Source organism: Acipenser ruthenus, chromosome 7, assembly GCF_902713425.1.
Source record: "Acipenser ruthenus chromosome 7, fAciRut3.2 maternal haplotype, whole genome shotgun sequence".
Taxonomy (NCBI): domain Eukaryota; kingdom Metazoa; phylum Chordata; class Actinopteri; order Acipenseriformes; family Acipenseridae; genus Acipenser; species Acipenser ruthenus.
In genome coordinates this window covers 41,916,058-41,938,151 of record NC_081195.1, presented here as the reverse complement: position 1 = coordinate 41,938,151, position 22,094 = coordinate 41,916,058, and the positions used below count along the sequence as shown (strand labels likewise).

General features: G+C 37.0%; 1 protein-coding gene across 4 annotated transcripts in view; it reads right to left on the bottom strand.

Moving 5' to 3' along the window:
• LOC117415194 (signal peptide, CUB and EGF-like domain-containing protein 1) overlaps positions 1 to 22,094 on the bottom strand; it is a 132,883-nt gene that overhangs the window by 51,882 nt on the left and 58,907 nt on the right. For 2 of the 4 annotated variants that reach the window (XM_034025220.3, XM_059026965.1), the window contains exons 5-7: positions 17,967 to 18,092; positions 14,694 to 14,810; positions 9,675 to 9,764 (exon numbers count right to left, since the gene is read on the bottom strand). In XM_034025220.3, the coding sequence (XP_033881111.1) occupies positions 9,675 to 9,764; positions 14,694 to 14,810; positions 17,967 to 18,092 (333 nt within the window). The remainder of the gene's footprint in view (positions 1 to 9,674; positions 9,765 to 14,693; positions 14,811 to 17,966; positions 18,093 to 22,094) is intronic. The other 2 variants (XM_034025222.3, XM_034025223.3) reach the window with 1 other exon arrangement.

Below are 22,094 nucleotides of genomic sequence, written 5' to 3'. Positions count from 1 at the left end.
TGCACAGTAGGGATGCGGACCGGACCAGGTTCCGTGAGTGGTCCGATCCAAATCTATGCAAGTCCGGTACAGGTCTGGTACAATGTATAATACACTACATACTCCTAAGACCTAAAGAATTAACTTTTTAAAAAGCTCTACAGTAAAAAAAAAAAAAATACATCCAAAGCCAAATCACAAAGAGACTTTAATGAGAAGTTATGATAGTATACAACAGAGAAATCAACATGTGGATTTGATATGTTGTCATGTAATAACCAGAGCCTGTGAACATGTCATATGATCTTTAAAATTCTCTTTCCAATGCGACACGGGACAGTCTTTACTCTCAAACTATTCTCTTTTTAAATGATAAAATTGATAAAGTTGTTCTCTATCAAGAAAATGAACAGGATAGAATAACATTCAAAATAGCAGAACATTAAAAAACATGAGAGATTTGCAAGTTATCTTTTTCACATGGAAAAGCAGGTCCTAAATTAGTTAATTGCCTTTTAACAGGTTCAATGAACTATTTTAGAACCTGCTTGGAATAAAAACCTACGTAGGACTTTTTAACTTCTACTGTACGTAGGACTTTTTTTAAAGTAAAGTTCTACATAGGAGATATGAAGTAGTACGTAGGAGATATGAAGTCCTACGTAGGAGATATAAAGTACTACGTAGGAGATATAAAGTCATACGTAAGAGATACTTTATTTATTTATTTATTTATTTTAACTGGCACTAGGATGCTTCTGTAGTTAATTCTGCTCGACCTGGCAGCCACCTTTGTTTTGTACAAGGAATGCACCAGGGAAATATAAGGAGATTTCATCTTGAACAGCGCTTCGGCAGAAACATTTCAATCAGATAACTGCAAAGCAGCAGGCTGCTGCAGCTCTACCTGGATTCAGTGCTACACAGAGTGACACACACAGAGAAAACATACGTTACTTTCATTTTAAATCAAAAAATACATTTGTTTTTACAGTTTTGTATGTACATATGCCTGTTTACACACTAGTTTATTTTGAAATGTTTATTTTATTGTAGTTTTTCATTTTTTAAAGTAGTGCTTTATCGTGGTAAATTAGAAAATAAACCCTTTTATGTTTAATTGTTCATTTAAATATGGTGTTTCAGCTGTGCAGATGTTTGATATGATGTGCTTGAATAAAACTTTTGAGTTGTATCCAATAGTTTAATACTAATGTTTAAAATATAACCATCATAATGACTGCCTGCGGCAGTTTTAGGTAGGAGAATAACCACAGCGGTTCTAGTGTTAACATTGTAATAATAATACAAAATACTATATTTTAACAGAAGTAATGAACTGAACTATTCCAGTTTATTGGTGTAAAACAAGCAAATTAAATATTTTCAATACAATTACCGGATGGAATGCAGATGTTTAAACTAGTAGTCGAAATGCGTTAATAGGAACATTGCAAGTTTTGCCACAATGGCGATTGACTAATCAATAATAAAAACAGTACATACCATTACCTTTTCTTGAAGAATTTTATACTCCTTCCAATGGTGACGTTCAATGTGTTTTCTTAAATTCGTCAAACCTCCGCCTCCTTTTTTAATTGAACAGTGACAAACAATGCAGTGGAAAATGCCTTTCTCTTCGCCTGATCGAACGAATTAAAAATCATAAATAGGAGCTCTGTATTTTACTGGAAACATTTGCTTTAGTGACCATTGCTCCTGGGTGACTGTTACACGACGTGCTTCACAAGAACCTGTCTCATTTTCTGCCATTCTGAAAAGTTATACTACAACTTCAGTGTGGTGTTTCTGCAATACGCAGAGAGATAAACACGTGTGACTATAAAGTCACGTGACAGATTACCATGCTGGCAGTGTCACAGACACCTGAAGCGTCTTTTTAGACTGCATAAAGAGTCCTGAGCCATCAGCTTTGGGAGCCTGATCTGGGATTTACTGCCATGCTGACCACTTTAGTAGAGAAAACCCGGTATCTACCGCTGATGTTGAAGTCCGATCCGATTTTTTTGATTTGCCAATGGCGGTACGGTACCAACCATGGTACAGGGCTGAACCAGATATCGGACCGTTTTTTTGCAGGCCAATATGCATCCCTAGTGCAGAATAATTGCAATTATTGTGCACAATAAAGTTTAGCACCCTTTCGTAAATAAGGCCCTTAATCACACCCAACATGACCATTGGCTGTGCTTTACTGCTAATGACTGTTTGTACTCTAAAGGCCAGTCTGTGTAATATTCATCCCATGTTGGAACTGCTGACGTATACTTTAATGACTAAAACACATTCATTTCTAAAAGTGAAAAAAGAAAATCAGCGAAAGTGCTTTTAAAACTTTAAACTCTGAACAGCCAAAAGCGTAATGGTTTGCAGACATAATTAATGTGTGTATGTGTGTGACTGCGCAAGAGAAGAGGGAACTTCAATTTATATAAAAAAATAAGTAAAAAAGACAATCTTCAGGACAACCAATCAGTCATGCTGTAGGCCATCATCCAGCAACTGAATCTGCTACCCCAGTAATTTTCAGTACTTTATTGCTCAAAATGATTTATAAACGACATCAAACACCCTATTATTACAAAGCTGGAAGTTGAGTCCTGTCATACATGATGCTACCAGCTGGTCTTGCCTCTAGGCAGAACCTTGTCGGAGACAAAACACCACGGCTAATTGATGTTCCAGCCATTTTCACCCCATTTTACATAACTTGTTAATGTTTCCCTTCTTTATGTATTGCCAGATCTCTAAGATAATTAAGGTGGTCCTTGGTTTCTTTTTCATACAAAAAGAGATGGGCCCGGGGTGCCTTTAGACTTCCCAACACCCATTACCTATAAAATACCAATAGCCTCTTACACATTGGCAGTAAGCCATGGGGTTTGTCAGTCAAAGATTTAGTGTGAATTCCAGACCAACCTACTCACACGCGTACACACACAAACTCACACAATAGTCACTAAGAAGTAAGATCCCAACCCAGTAGGCATAACAAGATGTGAACATGTGATATCTGTCAACATGAGCACTTAAGCCTTTAATATATTTTATATGGCATTCTCAATGAAGTACTTTAACAATAAGTTGTATACTGACTACTCTTTAGCCTACAGAAGTAAGAACTGCTTCCTTATTTTTTTGTATTTATATTGGAATAAACAGACTAATGACAAGAACTGATGAACCATAAATATGTTACGCCAAGATGGCATACCCAATTTCAAAGTTACATACTTATTTTTTTTCTATTCCTATTAGATTGACACTAATTGTAATCATTTGGGAATCAAAAGGAGACAGAAATATGCTGCCTTTCATCAAGGGTCAAATACAAACTCCTGTCCACAGACTCCAGTTGAAACACCATCCTTGTCACTGCAGTACAGAATTAATACCTGGGATTACAATGAGCCACAATTTAAAAAGAAAATGGTGTTACCCTGCTTTCTAGGACACACTGGGCAGGATTTTCAAAAACCAGCGTTACTGTATCAAACTTGTGATATACTAACAAGAGCTTTAGTAGCAAGTGATTTTCAAACGAAATGTTTTAATTAAGTCAATCCGTTAATGTTTTGAAATTGAGTCGATGAGGTCGTTAATGAACGCATTTCTCGTTAAAAAGTTTAATTGTCGCAGGTCACCTACATCACTTCCTGTCTCAAAGACTAGATAAGGGGAACTCGTTAATCAAAATGCATGTTAATGAGATCAAGAAAAATGAATGGAAGCATAATTCGCTGTTATGAAAACTACTAGCATACAGGGAGCAAGCAGCAGCTAAATGGAAATAAAAAATAATGGGAATATCTATGTTGTGTATACAGCAAATATCTAAGTTTGTAAACTTCATTTAAATAGTGCATTTTGTTATGCAGAATGTACATTTATTTAGAACACTTCACATATAAAATGCTGATTTACGACTATCTGGCACGTGGGTAAAATTCAGATGGCACGGATTTAAAAAAATAATAAATAAATAAAAATTAAACCCCACTACTCATTTACCCTCTTCCGGGGGGATATTTTGCCACAGCTTACTATATACAACTCTTTAATGTGCATTTTGCAATCTTTTTTTGGTTAAAAAGAAAAAAAAGAATACCGTAAGCCATCGATGTATATTGGTTGGAATTTATTTTCTTATGTTGACATCTACTTTTGTCTGTATTAGTATGTACGATTGTAGGCTATAAATAAATAAGTTTGAAGTGCCATTTGTGTTTGTAGTTGTTAGCTATACATGTAAACCATGTATGTAACACTTCTTTATATATTTATTAAGCTTTTAAAATTACGATAGAACTCCCTAACCCAATACACAATTTGTTTATAATTAATTGTTCGGTGAATCTTCTAATCGTGCATTTTCTTTAGTACTCTTTGCTCGCCTCCGCGATAAATAAACTCAACATGATTAGAAGTAGCCACTGAACACTTACAGTAATAAAAGAACATTTTATATGCATACAAACCTGTGAAGGTGTACATTGTACATTAAGTGTGGGGGGTCTGACAACATTAAATACGTTTAGGCAAATTCCATGTCAATGAACTCGATCACATTCCTAGTGGATCTCTGTGCCCTTGTACGCCTGTTCTTCGTTCTTGTGTGGATAAGACACAGGTGTTAAAAGCCAAGGACACATTATAAATCCACAATCACCTAAAGAAACTTTATTGTAATATCTAACATGCCGTTTTCTATACCAAGATTTCAGTTGTATAATTCAAATAAAATCTACAGTAGAAGTCAGCTGTCATATAATGTACGTATGCAGAATTCAAATAGGCTACAGGTGCATTGATAATTTCTTGGTAGTAACATTACACTTCATACAAATAATGGTATATCACTTTAGCAATACAACAAAAGTTCTGTAAGATTACAAATGGTTAAAACAAGTCAATAAATCTCCTTCATAACCACAAGTATAGAAAACGACAAATATTGAATTATCTAGGTTGTCTGCAAGAAATTAACTCTGGTCCTCTACACTCTCTCTCTCTCTGTATCGTCAACCGCGGTCTGTTAAATTTCAGTTTCAAGGTGAGTTATATACAGTACTGTTCATTAAAACCCTCCTTTTCCAAGTGCAAATTAACTCCTGATAAATTATGAAAATTAACACAGATTTGCTTTTAAATTCCCACACAAACAAAAGAAATAGTCACAAGAAGCCCTGCTCGTTAAGATATTAACATTATTTCAGAAATCAACATCTTTTCGGAAATCACATAAGGACGATTATTTAATAACGAAATAGGCATAACGACTGCTTGAAAATGCCAAAATGGATGCTACATAGTGATTTCTTGATTAACACTGGAGTTATCATTTATGACATTTTGAAAATCCTGCCCACTATGTCATTTATCCTTATCTTTCTAATAATATTTATGTTTGCATTTTTAAAGATTAAAGTTCTGCTTTAAATAATCGCATAAAACATCAAACATACATACACTTTTTTTTGTACCACCATGTCTTTTTCATGGATCAGCCATCCATGAACTATAGTATTAACACATCAAACATAATTTGACCCTTATTTACATTGCTATGGTTAACTATTGCTAGACTAGAAATGCAACAATTAATTGATAAATCGGTTATTGATCACCATGGCTTTTACTTTGTGAGCCTCAATTAAACATTCATTGGTCAATTAATGGCCCTGGTGCCCAATGCATTTATTATATTACTATAGGAGTCTATGTATTTTTTGCTTTTTAACAATAAAGTTTCCTCAGACCATGCATGGGATATGGCACGACCAAACAAAGTTTAACTCAGAAAAACGCTCACTGCTTAGAAAGGGTAACTATTTTTTTGTATTCAGTTAATGCAGATTTTATTGTTTTACAGAAAAATCATGAAAAGATGTGAAAGATATGTCTGGCACAATCTCCCCTATCTTGAACTGATGGATTAATTCTGTTTTGGGAAGTGTCCTTTGTTGTATTTTAGCACTGACAGATGAAGATTACTTAAGCAGTAATATTTGTGTAAAAATGAATAGACCCAGTATTCCCTTACATTTTTTTCTTTCTATATTTCATGGCACACTATAACTAAAAATGCTATTTGTAATTACAACATCATTTTTGTGTCAACTAAAGTGCACCAATATATTAATTAACATGATCCCATATGTTAAACTTACAAAGTTTATTTAACTGAAATTCCTTATATTCCCAAATTGCCTTTGGACTATAACCTTGCATCATTCTTTACTAACATTTTAAACAGTGTTTAACTGATTTAAAGGGTACAGGATAATTATCAAAATGGGACTTTATGTACCAATATTATTAAAACAACATCACTCAAAGGGTAGTTGTGAGTCTGATGTATTTTTGTGTTTAGGACATTATTTTCAATTCTTTGTACAGTTTTTATATCTGCCACACCAATTTATTCCGCATAACAAGTAAACCGGATCTACTGTCTGTGTCAAGGCTATCAATGCTCATAGTCTTCCTATCTGTCGATGTCATGTGCAGTTGATAAAAAGATCAAGATGCACAACAGTGCTACAAAACAGCAAATGTGAACAGCAAATGACCAGTTTAAAAATGGCCAGTTACACTATAACATACAGGTAGTGGACAAAAAATGGAAACACCAATGTAAAGTCACTTAATAGGGTGTTGGGCCAATATGGTATCCCCCTCTGTGGAGTTCTCGGCAGACTGTTTTTGATGAAACTGGCTGCTCGCGCCCCAGGTTGAAATTTGCAGTCAATTGATCTACAGTTGCTCACCTGTTTTGCCTTGCACTTCGAATTAATGCACGGATATCACGCTGCTGGAGTATGCGCTTCAGCCCACCGTTGCCCTTTGCTGATGATGTCTTTCCCTTGGAGTACCATGTCGACATCACCTTAGACACCGTTGCTCGTGAAACATCAGCAAGTTGAGCTGTCTTGGTCACTGAAGCTCCTGCCAAACACGCCCCACCAACCACCCCTCTTTCAAAGTCACTAAGGTCTCCTCTTGCAGCCATGCTAGCCATAATTATAGGCAACCAGGCCTGTCCAGCATTTTTATACATTACCCTAAGCATGCTGGGATGTTATCTGCTTAATTAACGCATGAGTCACACCTGTGCGGAAGCCCTTGCTTTCAATATACTTGGTGTCCCCCATTTACCCAGGTGTTTCCATTTTTTTGTCCACTACCTGTAGATTGCAATGACAGACGCAACGCTTATCTATGTTTATTAACACGTAACTAAATATTGCATATCAATCAAATATAAAGCGTTACACTTTTATCATTCCAGTCTGGGTATGGACACCACTGGTACAGGGTTGCAGTACATTGTGTTGATTTTTATATTCAGTACAATGTCCACACTAATGACAGGTGTAAACTGGCTGATTAGCTGATAACTGACCCACATCCTGAAAGTAACAAGATCGCATTGCAGAACAGAAAACTGCGCCTAGCTTTGCTTGCTTTAAATCACAGTGCAGCCAGCTATGAACCTTTGAACAAGGTACTGTCTGTGAACTTGAAGCTTCTGGACTAGGATTCAGAACAAGTACCTTAGCCAAACCTTCCACCTGTGTAACTACTCACAAGCTCCTACCATCAGCAGTTTTACATCCATTCTAAGTCTAATGTCAGTTGGCTCTCAAACCCACACAGCTGCCTTTTATAAAAATCTGGTAGCACAGGCAAAATGTGCGAACCTGTCATCACATATATTACAACACCAAGCCACTCGGAACTGGTTTGTTTATATAAATCTCCATTCTCCTACCAAGATATCTGTACATTTGTAATCTTTTCAAGCAAACAATATGAGAGAAGGGATCCACATGGTCTGTGTACAATCATGCTTGCTCAAGCCAATATGTTTTTTAAAATTAAGATGCCTGCTATATAGGATAATAACACTCATAACACATTTTAAGTAGGCCACAACAGTCAAGGTAATTTTTTTATTATGGTAAAAAGAATTCCAATTTTATCAAAACTGACTTTGTCTGTGTAATGACGTTTTTATGATTTAGTGTTTGGAGTTATGGATGAAAACTTATTTATCAGTATTTATGCTGGACTCCAACTGTCCAATCTGCCAAATTGTTGATATAAGCCAAGTTCAGTCCCTTTGAGGAATGTCTTTCTCCTTTAAGCTATTTGCAGGTCTACATAAATAATGCTGAATGAGAGACCCTATTGTATCTGTTGGCACTAAAAGAGCACTGCAATTTGAAGGTGTCTGAGAAAAACTGCCCCAGAGCCACAGAACCAGAAGGGAGTTCACCTTCATGCAGACTTGGATTCATTTAGTTGGCTTTGAGGTCTGTCAGCACTCCTCTAGATCAACAATTTGTATATTTTGTTTGAGATAATAAATGCATGGAAAAAATGAAGAATTAATTGCAACAGAGGCGATCCACAAGCATCATTAAATACAGAGGCATACCGTTCTAGTTGCCAGACTATAGTAAAGTTCAGAGTGATTGTGATAGTGTGCAGACCTCAGGTGGAATCAATTAGACTCAGGCTAGTACCTGTAGCAAGTTCATTATCCCATACTGTTTCTTCATTCATAATTCGGTATCATGGACAATGAAACATGGACTGGTCAGAAAATAGGGGGAGGGGGGGGATGAATCGTGTGGCAGTTAATGTCCATTTTGACATCATTTTTATGTGGGGGGTATCCATTCTTCCCTTTAATAATTTCTGACCATTCTCTGAAATTGCTGTAATTTATATCTGAAAAGAAATAACTGGATTATTAGGTTCAAAACCAGTGGTTCTTATACATCTGGAAGATCTATAAAAGCTGTCTCACACTGTGGAACGTTGTGGGTGTCTTTCCTTTGGCATCTTTGGTAGTTTATGCTGTACAGTGCCTCACAATTAAGATTGCCTATGAGAACAAATGGTCCATTTTGTAGCTCCCAGATAATAAGAATAGAAGTTTAGTTTAGTTTGGTTTAGTTTTTGCAGTGTTTAGTTATTAGTAATCATAGTAGCTTTAGCCAAGAAGACAGACCTTGATTATAAATGTAGGTTAAAAAAAAGAAAGAAAAAGTTTGTGACTATTTGATTTATGTAATTTCTATTTGAAGGCAGGTACAAACATGTCCAAATCCAGGCATTCAGCTGGCACTGAGTTGAAAAAATCCTTAAAATGTTTAGTCCTGCATAAACCATGACCATGCTGAATGAATACCGCAGGACCAAAAGCATATTAATGGATTAAAAAGTTAAGACTTCCCACCTCCTTTATAGAGGTACTGACCACACGACTTCAAAGATCAGCTGGTTTGGTGAAGTGTATGCCTTTAGATTAGAAGAACAACGTTTAAAAGATAACTAAGCTAATTAAGACACAAATGTCAAAGGCTTCTCATCTTGGATTAGCTTTTGAATTATGATTGTAATGTTTGTGCACGTCAGATTAGAATAGTAAGTATAGAAATGTATAGAAAATCTCACTAATAGTGTACTTTGAGACCCAATAACAAGGCCTCCTCAACTATAAAAAAGGGAAATATTAATAGGAGGAGGTCGTTTTTTTTTAAGGTTTGGAAGACGCAAAAACTTTTTCTTGTTTTTTTTTGTGACTTTTTTTAGAAGATATCAAAAACAAAAACAGGCACAAGCGATATAGCAAAACAAAGGAAGTGGAAGAAAAGAGTTACCCATAAATAGCCGACGTTTCACCCGCTTGTCCACATCAGCTACTGACGTGGCATTGAACTCAGAGCTCTCAATTGCAGCCTCATCCTTCTCTAAAACACAAGTAAGGGACAAACATGGAGCAGTTGGTTAATCAAAAGCCCAATTTTCCACCACTAAGACAGTCTTGGCGTTTGCAAACCAAAGCCAAGAAGCAAGCCATGAAGCACTAAAAATCCCTGTTAGAGTGTTAATCCCATTTGAAGTCCCAGAATAAAATTTTAAAAGGAGAGGGAAGTGGGTACATTCAAAATAATAATAAATAAATAAAGTGTGTTTTGCTCATTTTTTTTCAATACACACGAAAGCCTTGATTGCAACAATGACTCAGAATAGAATAAAATGATATAGGGAAGGGGAGGGGGAGGAATAGTAGCATGGTGGGTAGCTGACTTTGGCCAGCTCCAGAATATCAGAAAATGATAGGCACAGGACTGGACAGACAAGAGCGGAAGGACCCGGTGATGGATGAACAAAGGAAGACTACAATCTCCCATGGTGACACACAACAATGGGGTAAAAAGAAAAAAAAAAGAAAAAAGGACCAGACCGCATGCAAACAGGAAAAGATCAACTGGGGCAGTGCTGGTTGCCTGCTTGTCTATGGAACACATCACAACTGGCTAAACAGTCAATGCTTGAAACAATGTTCCAAAGCTGGGCCAAGGTTAGGATTGACATGCAAATTATCAGCGGTGTTAGTGATAAACACAACGATGGACGAACTTTGTGTAGACATTTTTCCAAATACTTGGTCTGAGACTTTAGGCACTGAGGACAATCATTGAGTGAGATGGCATCAACATTTGTACTCATTGCTTAAAAAGATCTAAGCAGGTCTTTGATGTGCAAAGTCCTGTTATGAAGGAAAAACTCCAAACTGCCCTGGTGCAGAAAGTTTAAAACCTCTTCAAATTGAAGCTTGCCCATCTGTTATCAGAGCTTGTAATGCTTAAGTCTTTGAAGTTTTGGTCAAAATGCGTAAGTCACAAAGAGGTTACTGAAGTGAATTAAGACCATTCCTTAATATTAAAAGGATGGGGTGGGGGTGGGAAGGGATAGAAAAAAAGAGAGTCCAAGACTTAACAAAAGAAACACAAAAGGAATCAGTAATTAAACTCCCATCTGGGGGAGGCAGTGAGGGCAAGCAGTGGTGGTTGCAATGAGAAAATAAATAAATAAATAAAATTGATGCAGTAAATGAAACAAAACAAGAGGACAAGGCAGACTCTCGCATGCAGATAAATAAAATGAAAAAATAAAGAGATGAAGACAGGCAAACAAGGATGATATCAATGGGTTAGACAGAGTGCAGGTTGGCAGAATGACATGAGGCAGACATTTGCATTCCTAATCAGTGATGCCTAGAATCCACACCTTGGCTGATAGGACACAACTGGATGCCAGGAGAAGGAAGGTGGGTGGGCAGGCTTAATTTTTTTTCTGTGGCATCAGAGCATGGTCAAACAGTAACAGGGTTTTTGGTTTTTGACTATTTTTTTGTGTTTGTTTTTTTGTTTTATTTTTGTTTTTTAACCAGTTCTTGGTTGGATCAGGCTGCAATTGAGGTGTTTTGTTCTAGTTGTTTTGAACATCAATGCTTAGACAAGACAGGCAATCAGTAACCATCACCAGAACGCAGAAGGAAAGTGAATAAGGAGCCTAAAGAAGGTGCTACATAAAAAAGGGAGAACTGACAACAGCAATTAATGTGGCTCGGATCACTGAAACAAGGAATGTGCTTCTTGTGTGAGGCAAGAATTGATACAGTAGCTTTATTTTCCAATGAATGATGTACACTGTTTCCTGTAAGGAAAAAAAGAAATAACCACAAAAAGTTTTCTGTAGATATGCTTTTTAAACAGTAGTCCAATACAAATTCACATTTGTCTTTTTTTCCCTACTTTTACACGTTTAGCATCCAGTAAGAAGTAAATCTGCAAGAGGGAAGAAAACATTTGTTGAGTGTTATATTAAAGAAATCTTGATATGACATATAAAATTAGTAAAAATGATGTATTGCTGCAACTCCTGACCTATTTTACTTTGAAAGGCTTTCCTGCAAGTTTTCTACCAAACACAAACAATAACAAACAGTCTACATAAATAAGTAGTTTTCATTTTTGATAATTTTGCATTAATAATATAAGGAATAATGTACACCCAACTGTGCACAATAAGGCTGTCATTCTGCCAAGCGTTTCTGGTGGCATATAAAGCATGAGAGTACTAGCTCAAGTGAATTATCACCAGAAAACCAAGATAGAATTACAGACTTTTTGGTGTATATCATTTGTTATAATACATTGTGACATAACAGACAGAAATTGTAGAACTAGCAGGGCTTATTTTTAACAATCAAAGAAGTGTTGAGAATAGCATTGGAAAACAGAATTTTAAAAATTAAACATCAGTACTTTTTTATTTTATTAACATTTCCTTGGACGGGGGTGGGGGGCTGGGGGCATGGGAAAAGTACTTGTATTATTACTAACAATCGTAGTAGAAAATTTGCCTGACATTTTTGCAGGGTGGAGTTGGATGATTTCCTCGTCACTCAAGAGTCGCTGCTTTCTGAGGGCCACCACCCTACACTGCTGAACATCCCATGGAGGGCATGTGGCTGAGGTTATTTCTTACTAAATGTATGTTGCTTATTATTTTTTAAGAGTCTTCTGCAGATAGAACTTTAAATCTGCAGCCCATTGTTGTTTGTTTTGGTATTGACAGTGTTTTGTTGTATACATGTACTCGTGGGAGAGTTTGTTTTTAAACATTGAAATTTGGGCATAAACTTTCTCATTTATGGCGCACGACTCCAGATCTTCCTGAACACTATCTGCCAAAGAGAAACTAAAGTCTGCACTTCCTCTGTGTCTGAAGGCTGTACTTTTCTCTCATCACACTCGCTGCCCGGCATGTTTGTTGTTTTTCTTTCTGGAGTGTTCTCCCTCCCCTGGCTCGGCTTGGCTTGTGAGGCTGGAGTTTCACGGTTTGGTTCTTGCTCGGCTCGACAAATAGCCAGTAGAGAGCCTCCCGTACCCATACCGTACCATACCGAGCCCTCACGGGTCGGATGTGCCAGTGGAGAAGGGGTATGAGTCAGCAACCTGTGCTCTCAACACACTCTAGGCAGTACACATATTATGTACAGGGGTCATTCCAGCTAAGGTCAATGACTTGCAGCACCTGATTATTTTTTTGTTGGAAACCCCTTGAAACAAGTTTTATAATGAAATGCTATGCGTCTAGGTCACCCTCTAAATGGAGAAAAGAGGTCAAAGGTCAAGCAGTTCTTATTATGCATGCTCAGGACAACTATGCTGGAATTCCTCTCTCCATCACCTGTAGTTAATGTACCTTTAACCACAAATGGAAGAAACTCCTCTCCAGAATTTGGTCCACTTGAGGTGGACTGACCCACATGCTACATAATATGCATTTTTAAGGGATTTTATGTTACTTCATCATTCCATATACTGCAGTGTCACCAGATGCATACACAGGCAACACATTTATTAGACATTGGCACTCTTCATGACCAATTTACACAATGGAAAATGACATTGCTCAATAATCATCTAGATAAATAAAACATTGAAATTTTAAACAGCAACGGAGCGGAAGAAATGCTATAGTTTGCTGTAAACAGATCTACAGTCTTTTTTCACTTTGCACAGTCTTGCAAAAGAGTTACAAATCTAAAGCCAAAACATAATCAAAATACTTCAGAAATACTATTGAGATGATTAAAAAAAAACATCAACAACCACAAAAATCGAGCATACAGTTTTTAAAAACATCAAACAATTTGAGGAAAAAAAGTATTGGAACTGCCAACCCATTGCAGCTTGATTTCGCAACCCCTACTTAAAACATCATTTTGAAGCTGGAATGCAACAAGCAGATTATAAATCATTGTCACTCTTTTATGAAAGATATAGAAAGGCATTTGGCACATTCTGAAATGATTTCTGAACTCCAAAAGGGCCAAACCCCACAACAGATGACTTACCTTCAACTGCTAATTAGTCATCTGCAATTCAAAACCATATCTGCTGTTCATGGAACCATATCCCGGATTCAGTCATGGAAATGAATATGCCATATTGTCAACTGTATGACATTTTCCCCATTTTACACATTGTATGCTACTGCAGCAATTTATTTTGTCCGTTTTATTTAGTACTTTGCTGTAAATGTTCTTATTCATGGTGTAACTTCAACTCTGCAAAATGTAATGGGGCTAAGCTGAAGAACATATTTATACTGAAATACTTGGTTATTCTGTTTTCATTTATTCACAATTCTCTGTTTCCTCGGAACTGACACCAAAGCTAGACAAATGGGCAAATGTAACAACATTTTCAAACAGGAGCTTGTAGAAAACTTCTATTGTCAGCACAGCATTGCCTCCGAGAGTAGCTATGTACTGTAGGTATTGAAAAGCACTGTCTTCTGCAACACTTGTGTGTTTATGTGACGAACCTATCCTATATCTTTACATTTCAATCCAAACTTATGTTTAAAAGACTTAATAAGGTCGCTATATCTTTAAGGTAGCTTAGGGAATTAAACATATTTTTTTGTACAAATACACTGTCTTTTGTTGCAACTGTTTAAATAACAGGAGGCCAGGGAAAGGGAAAATGACTGTTTAACTATCACTAGTGATCTGTGTATGCTCACCCACATGTATTACAGGTTTGCTTAAACATGCTTCAACTGACAAATTAAGGAGATTAACAATCCAAAAATACAAAAGCCAGTTTGCGAGTCTTGTGCTTTCTTAGCTCTATCATGCGGTTTTAAGACAATATAATGTTAAACTTGTATCAATGTTCAAGAAGTCCTTAGTTGAAAACACATATACCACCCCTCTGGACTGGATGTTGCCTTAGAACTAGGAAATACATCTTTGATAGAATCCACCCCTCATCATAATACTGTTGAATTAAAAAAACACTTTGGGTTTCACTTACCGATACACGTTTTGCTGTCCGAGTGTAAAGCATACTTCTGATGACAGCCACAGACAGGGCCGCTGTCCGTGTCATCACATGTGTGCTGGCATCCTCCATTTCCATAGTTACAGGTTACTATTCATACCCCCAAAATGTAAAATACAGAAATATAGTAAGTACAATGTATTTTTTATACACCTTTAAACACAACAGGGCTATGAGAGCATACCCTGTACATTCAGCAGCCATTAAACCTGTGGTATCTCTATATGTTATTGTGCTATATCTAGGCTTGCTACTTTTTGATTTTAATCGTTAAAGCTTGTTAAACGTCAAATTTGACTGAAATAAATTTATATAGGATAAACGTTGGTAAAACCACGCTATTTTATTTTTTTGCCAAAAATAATAATTTAGAAATCATCTCAAGTCTGTGTAGTTTTTATACTTGTTGTCTGTCCCGTCTCCATTCCGCTCTGAATGGCTAGGGGTCGCTGTCAGTCAACTCAGTGGTCCCTTAATAGGGTAGTGTTTCACCGTCACTCATTTCATTGGCTGAAGCAGTGCTAGAATGCTCTCATTCATTTAAATGACTGTCAATCATCAAGACCGACTATGGACTTTCATTTGCCAGTTACAGCGCCTGTCATTCAAAGTGCCTACTTTGAAATTAGCTTCTTAAGGTGTAGGTAAGCTTTTGCTTTAGGTATATGGTGACAGTTACTAGTTTGATTTAAGAGGAAAACACTTAATGAGTATTGTGCACAATACCCTGATCGACGGTTGAAGTCTCCGCGGCAGGATGAACCAGGCCCGTCTGCCTTGCCTTCCAGTGACTCTGAGTTGTGCTGAAGCAGAGGGGCAGAGCTCAGACTCCGAATAATAAGTGCAAGTTAGTTCTGTACAACTATCTAATGTTTTGTTCTGTGCATATTATTTTTACTTGTAAATGTATGCTATAAAAGTCTGTGTAATACACTTTATATGCTGTGTTTTCTACGGTTTATTTGAGACAATTTTTTTTTTTTATTTGTGTAGGAACTTTGCTGTAACCAAACGTTATTTCAATTAGAATGTTGGTAACCATGGTTTTGTTGCATATTGAATATGATAAAGGGGTTTCTCTAAATGAGATGTTTCTCAATGGCATAAAAAGTCTGAGGGTTTTTTTAAGCATAAAGGTAGATTTCACCCATGCTCTGCTTGAATTGAAAAATAAAGATTGAAAATAAAACAGTAAATTCTTTCAAAAATAAATGTCGATATTAATCGTTGATTTGGCAAAAAAAACAAAACTGAATAGTAGCAAGCCTAGCTATATCTATTCTTAAACATACATACATAAATAATAATAAAAAAACAGCAGTTCACTGAGGATGGTTGACTTCTCTGCTTATACTGTATACCTAGTGTTCCGCGTTTCCGGTTTATTCCGTGCAAAGCGTTTTTTTTAACAGGACGTCAGTTTTGACTGGTTAATACCCGATTTTTGTCTATTATTCAGTATTTTCCCCGTACTATTTTCTAGGAAATACAAAATATTTTGATTAAAATGCTATTCTATTTTGACTCTGACATTGTAATAAGCAGCCCTACACTGTATCCTAGGATACAGCAGACGTTTAGACATCAGAGGATCAAATAACGCTGTGCTTTGCTGGACAGCCACTGTTTATTGCAGACTGCAGAGAGGTATGTATTGGTGACCTCGTGCGACGGTACTGTCCATCAGCTCAAACACTGTCCCACTGCCAATCTTAATCGTAAATATTTGACAGAAAATGGTGATGCTGTAGTTGGTAAACTTATGGAACGCATTGATGGAAATGTCCAGTGTAATTTTTGACGCATCTCCAGATGGCTTGCACTGCCCAGTTCTGTCCATTTTCTTTTATTTTTATGATTTCAAGGCGAATTAACCTGGCTTGTTTTGTGCTGATGTCATGTTCATACCTTCTGTAGATACTATTTCCATCAGCACAGCGATTGCCCAAACGTCCGCAAAGTACCAGCTACATGGGAAAATGTGGCCTCAACTTGCACAGATTCTGCTTCATCATACATGCCAGGGACATTAAACTTAATCAGAAACCAGAACTGCCACGCATCATATTCCACATGTAAAGTGTGTATACTGAGATTTTTTCCCCCCGATTTTTACCAATGTTTCAATTAAAAAGTATTTATTACCGATTTTATCCCTATTTTAATTTAAGTAAAATAAACTCCGAAAATGTCCCAGATTTTTTTTTCAAAGACAAAAATTGAAAATGCGGAACACTATGTATACCTCTGGGAGCTATTTCCCCTACTTCATGGCTCTTTGTTTATTTATTTCACAGTAATATTAGCAACGACAGGCAGATGGTGTCACACCTAATTTCCAAACCCTGGCTTAATTTCTGAGGCATGATGATCATGCAGTCACAAAGGCAGTTCTTTTCAAGAGAATAAACTAGATGATGTATTTTTTTCTTTTCACATGGAATAATACACCCTAATACATTTGTAACCATTAACTCACTTGAATGACAAACTTGCTTATGAACACATTCACATGGTTAGGACTTTAAAACACTACAAATGTTTGATTATAAAAAAAAAACCTCACATGTTACATAAGTATTCTTCATTCTTTAATTGGGTCTAATTGTACATGCTTATTGTAATATCAGTGTTACGTTATGAGCAAGTGTGAGACGAGCTTTACAGTAAGTAATGTGGAGGCTATGAGGCATCAAATTCCTTTTCAGACTACTGACATGAATCAGAGATTAAATGATCCATTATTCTGACATTCAATCAATTTGCTGAGTCACATGGATCTCACTTACTTTGCCTTCCTTTTAAAACAACAAATAGCAAATCTGCCTAAAGCCATACAATCTTGGCTATTGATTTTGTCATGTCTCCAAAGCTCAGTACGCCTGGGCTTGGTCAGTGTGTGCATGAGAGACCTACGGTACAAGGAAATCAAGGTGCAATAGAAGTGGCATTGCTGGCATTCTCTTGATCTAGGCAAAAGATCAACCAATACCTTGACTGGGCACTGTCCAGCCTACTCTGTGGAGTTTCAGTGGTGTGTTTCTACAAAAGAGCAGGTCCCTAGCTAAAATCCAATCTAGCTCAAATACTTAAATTAACGTCTCTAGGCTGGCAAATTCCACAACCATCATCAAACCGTCATCATTTTTCAAATAGGAAGAAGAAAGTCACAATATTTCATTTCATTCCTTAATCACATCATTGCCATTTAACACAAAGTTTGAGGTTTTGTCCAGAGCAACATACATGTGCAGTCCCTTTGGTTTTTGGCAATCTCAAAGCCGGGTCGACATTCACAGGCTACCCCACCCTTGGGCGTCTCCCTGCATATATGGGCACACCCATGCTCTTTGTTCATACAGTTCATCCCATCTGCAGAATAAAAAAGAGAGAAAGGCTTAGGGTTAGGGTTACACATACACATAAACACATACTCTCATTATTGCATTGTCAGCATAATCTAATAAGCTTGGAGAGAATCCAGGCAGCTAGCACAATTTGGGAGTTAGGCTGAGGTTTTAAAACATCATAATTTACAGCAAAGAACAGGCGCTGGGTCCCATTACAAATACACTTCAGTTATGTTCTTTGGAGTAATGTGGGATTTTTATGACCACCTAAATTAGTTTAACATTCCTCCTACATCTCTCTTGCACAGGGCACAAGAGACTAAGGGCCTCAATCACAAAATGGTAGTAAACTACCAGAATTACTGCATGGCAGGGGGAAGCCACACCGCTCGCAAAAATGAACCAGCGATAGCTCTATTCACTAAGCTAATTATATGCACAAATACAGCGTGCTAAATGATTCATTTGCAAGTTGTCACAATGCACGGAATTATGCATGAGGTTTACACACACTGTATTATAGTATATATATATATATATATATATATATATATATATATATATATATATATATATATATATATATATATATATATATATAGTCGCTGGAAAGAAAAAGGTAAGTATGGTATGAGTTTGTCACAATGACAGCGACCAAGGAGGACAGAGTGAGGAATCTAAAGTTTACAGACCAGGAGCTAAATGTATTAGCAGAAGAAGTGGTGGGGAATTATGAAAAGCTTTTTGGTGCTGAATCAGAGAGAACAATAACTTCAATGAAACATTGAGGACAAAATAAATGCGCTCTGTAGGAGGAAGGCGGGGGTTTCATCCCAAATCACAGAGTCCTGCGAGACAGTCAAAGCAGAGAAAGTAATCGTTAATGGAACATTTATGTTTAACTCTGCAAATCAAATAAATATTTGTTTGTTCAGCTTGATCTATTAATCAAAAGTCAGCAAAGCACTCGCTCAGTCAATTAAAAGTTCACTATTTACATTTAGAACATAAGAAAGTTTACAAACGAGAGGAGGCCATTCGGCCCATCTAGCTCGTTTGGTTGTTAGTAGCTTATTGATCCCAGAATCTCATCAAGGAGCTTCTTGAAGGATCCCAGGGTGTCAGCTTCAACAACTCCAAATTTCAAAAGGTGTTTGGCGATACGTCACTTTTTATCATTTGATGCCATTTGATTGCTTGTATTTATGACTGCACCTCAGCTCGCACTCTGTGTACATTCATTTATTGGACATTTACAGATTACATTTATAAATATATTAACATAGCCAAAAGTGTTGCATATACACGTGCTTCATAATCTTCATATTTCCCGGACTGTCTGACTACACTGTAACTTGAGTCGCTATTGAAACAATCTTTAAAAACGAAACAAACTTCTGCTGGAAAAAAGAGTCGTTTAAAATGGTCTGTGTTGGCTGCAAAAAAAGGCAACAAGACAAAACAGATTTTTTTAAAACAACCTTGAGTGACATATTCAGCAACATTTTTGAGTTTTGTAAACCTTTGTTGACATATTAATTACAATGACCGTGTAATTCCCATAGACTAGTTTGCTGTCTTTAATCCCAAAATATTAAACACGGGAGAAACATCAACTGCAAACCTGAAATGACAAAACAGAAGCTTTTGTGTTCTTCTTTATAAAAGATACTTTAGGGAGATACTCTCGTCTGAGTGTGTCACTGTTAGGCACAGCTCCACAATTCAGGATTTTTTTCTTTAAGAAACTTTGTAATGTTTCATTGAATAGCCGTTGTATTGGTATGTTCGCTGCACTGAATCCCACCATCTGCATGCAACGTCCCCTTTTCATAGCTCTGAACGTAATCTTCTGTTTTAATGATTTGTCAGCTGTCTACATTTTTAATGTTAATCATACACTGCAAGCTTATAAATCAACAATATCTACAACCATTTAAAACTTCCCGCCTCTTACTTGCATGTTATGTCATTGTACAGTATGAGGAATTCACCAATCATGAAGCCAGTATTTGTTTGACCCTGTTGCTGTAGTAACCAAATGCACGACATTGACGCCAGACCGTGTAAATCTACTGTAGCGCTGAACAGTGATGTAAAATACTGTAAGGACAATAAAATGCATATTTTTCATGGTAGGCAGTCAAATACAAGATTTCTGTGAAATTCGTGATATCGTGAATTTTCCGTGGCCCTACATGTAAGGCTAGTATGATATGTGCTCTAGTTATTACCGCCTCCTCACACATCTCTAGTAACGTCTGCCTGGTGAGAAATACTCTCTCCCTCTCGCTCTCCTGTGCAGCTCTTCTGCTGGTTCTGTTACACCGCCTGGTTTCAAGAAGCGGTACTTTTAACGCTGAGGCACCTAGTAAAGTTAGCACCCATAAGTGAATATGGTTTGCACATCAAATACCTCCCTCACGGTACTTTGTGACGTAATCCGCATACATTTCGACACATTAACATTACTCATGATTTTTAAATGACTCGGACGCGGTACTTTTTCCCCGCGCTAGGTTGCCTGCCACTGGTTAGTGAATACAGCAGGTGTACAAAGCACACAGTAAAGGGGCTTACTACTGCTAGATCACAACTGGTACAGAACCCCGTTGTCACTGACCATAACATTTTATTTTTCCATTAAATACATAGTTCTAGTATTGATTCATTTATTTATTTATATTTTTGTATTGACTTTGTTATTTTTCTTTGTAGCTGTATGCAAAGTTCCATCCTGCTGCTTTCATAAGTAAGCTACTCTCATTATGTATGGCAGGAAATAAATACACCTAAAGGAGACATGATAAGGGGGAATATTATGAGAGTGTAATTAAGCTCATGATTCATTCACACAATATGATGTAACAGTCCAAGGCCAAGATCAATAATGGCTATTGGCCACTGAAAGTTGTGGCTATTTGCACAATGTAACTTGACTTGAAATGTTATTTATCAAAAGACTTGAGACTAATCGGGTTGAAGTTTGACCTAACAGCCAGTTTTGTTAGTTACACATTACAGCATGTTTATAAGTTTAAGGGTGTTAATATCCTCCAATATAGGTCATTACCACATCATTTTTGTTGAAAAAAAACCCCAGCACGGTTTTCACATGAATTCAAGTGAACAGCAGTCTCTCTACATTCACTACAGGTCTATTTTACGGTTGAATGTAACGGAACAAAACCCTTTAACCTCCATTGCAATTGTCTATTTCTGAAACTTCCATTGTACACCCCCTTCAGAAACTGTCAACTAATCCAAACCTACCTTAGAGGAGGCTGCAGACTGAGGATATTGTATTGAAGGTACTTGGTTTTGGACAGATAACATTAAAAAAATAGAAGCTAAAGGGTTATACTAGTCAACTTTAATATAAAGTAAAAGGCTACTTACAACAGCAACTACAGGTGCTCTTTGAATTACGACGCACGCCACTTACGACTCTTTTGCATTATTACCCTGCTTCGACTTTACGATATCGATACGGCATTTACTACACGGCGAGACACGAGCCATGCGTCATGTGCACATGCTCGGTGTCTGAACCACAGTACCTGTCGTGGGCGCCCTGACTCACTCACTTAGCAATTTTTTTTTTATGCATGTTACTGTTTCTTTTCGAATTTATTTGCCCTTAACAATGTCTGATAAGAGCAATTGACTCAAAACGAAAACTAAGCTGTGAACTCTGTCACATTATGAGGGGCGTAACTTCAGGCAATCGTAGTTCTGGCTAGGAGTACCGCACACACACACTGAATATGCCATTGGAAAGCCCCTAGTCTGTATGTTTAAACAAGCCAGGTAGGTGCCTGAGGAATATACGTGTAACCACTGGGGCACCGGCGCCCCGAAATCAACGGGCTGAGTGTAAATAGTTAAATAAATATTTGCATGAGTACAATATAACGGGTCATTTTTGTAAAAATATATTATCTGGCCAGAAGAGTCAGGAACGTGACTTTCAGGAACCAATTGTGTTGTAAGTGCGAGGACTGCCTGTATATAAATTTAAACC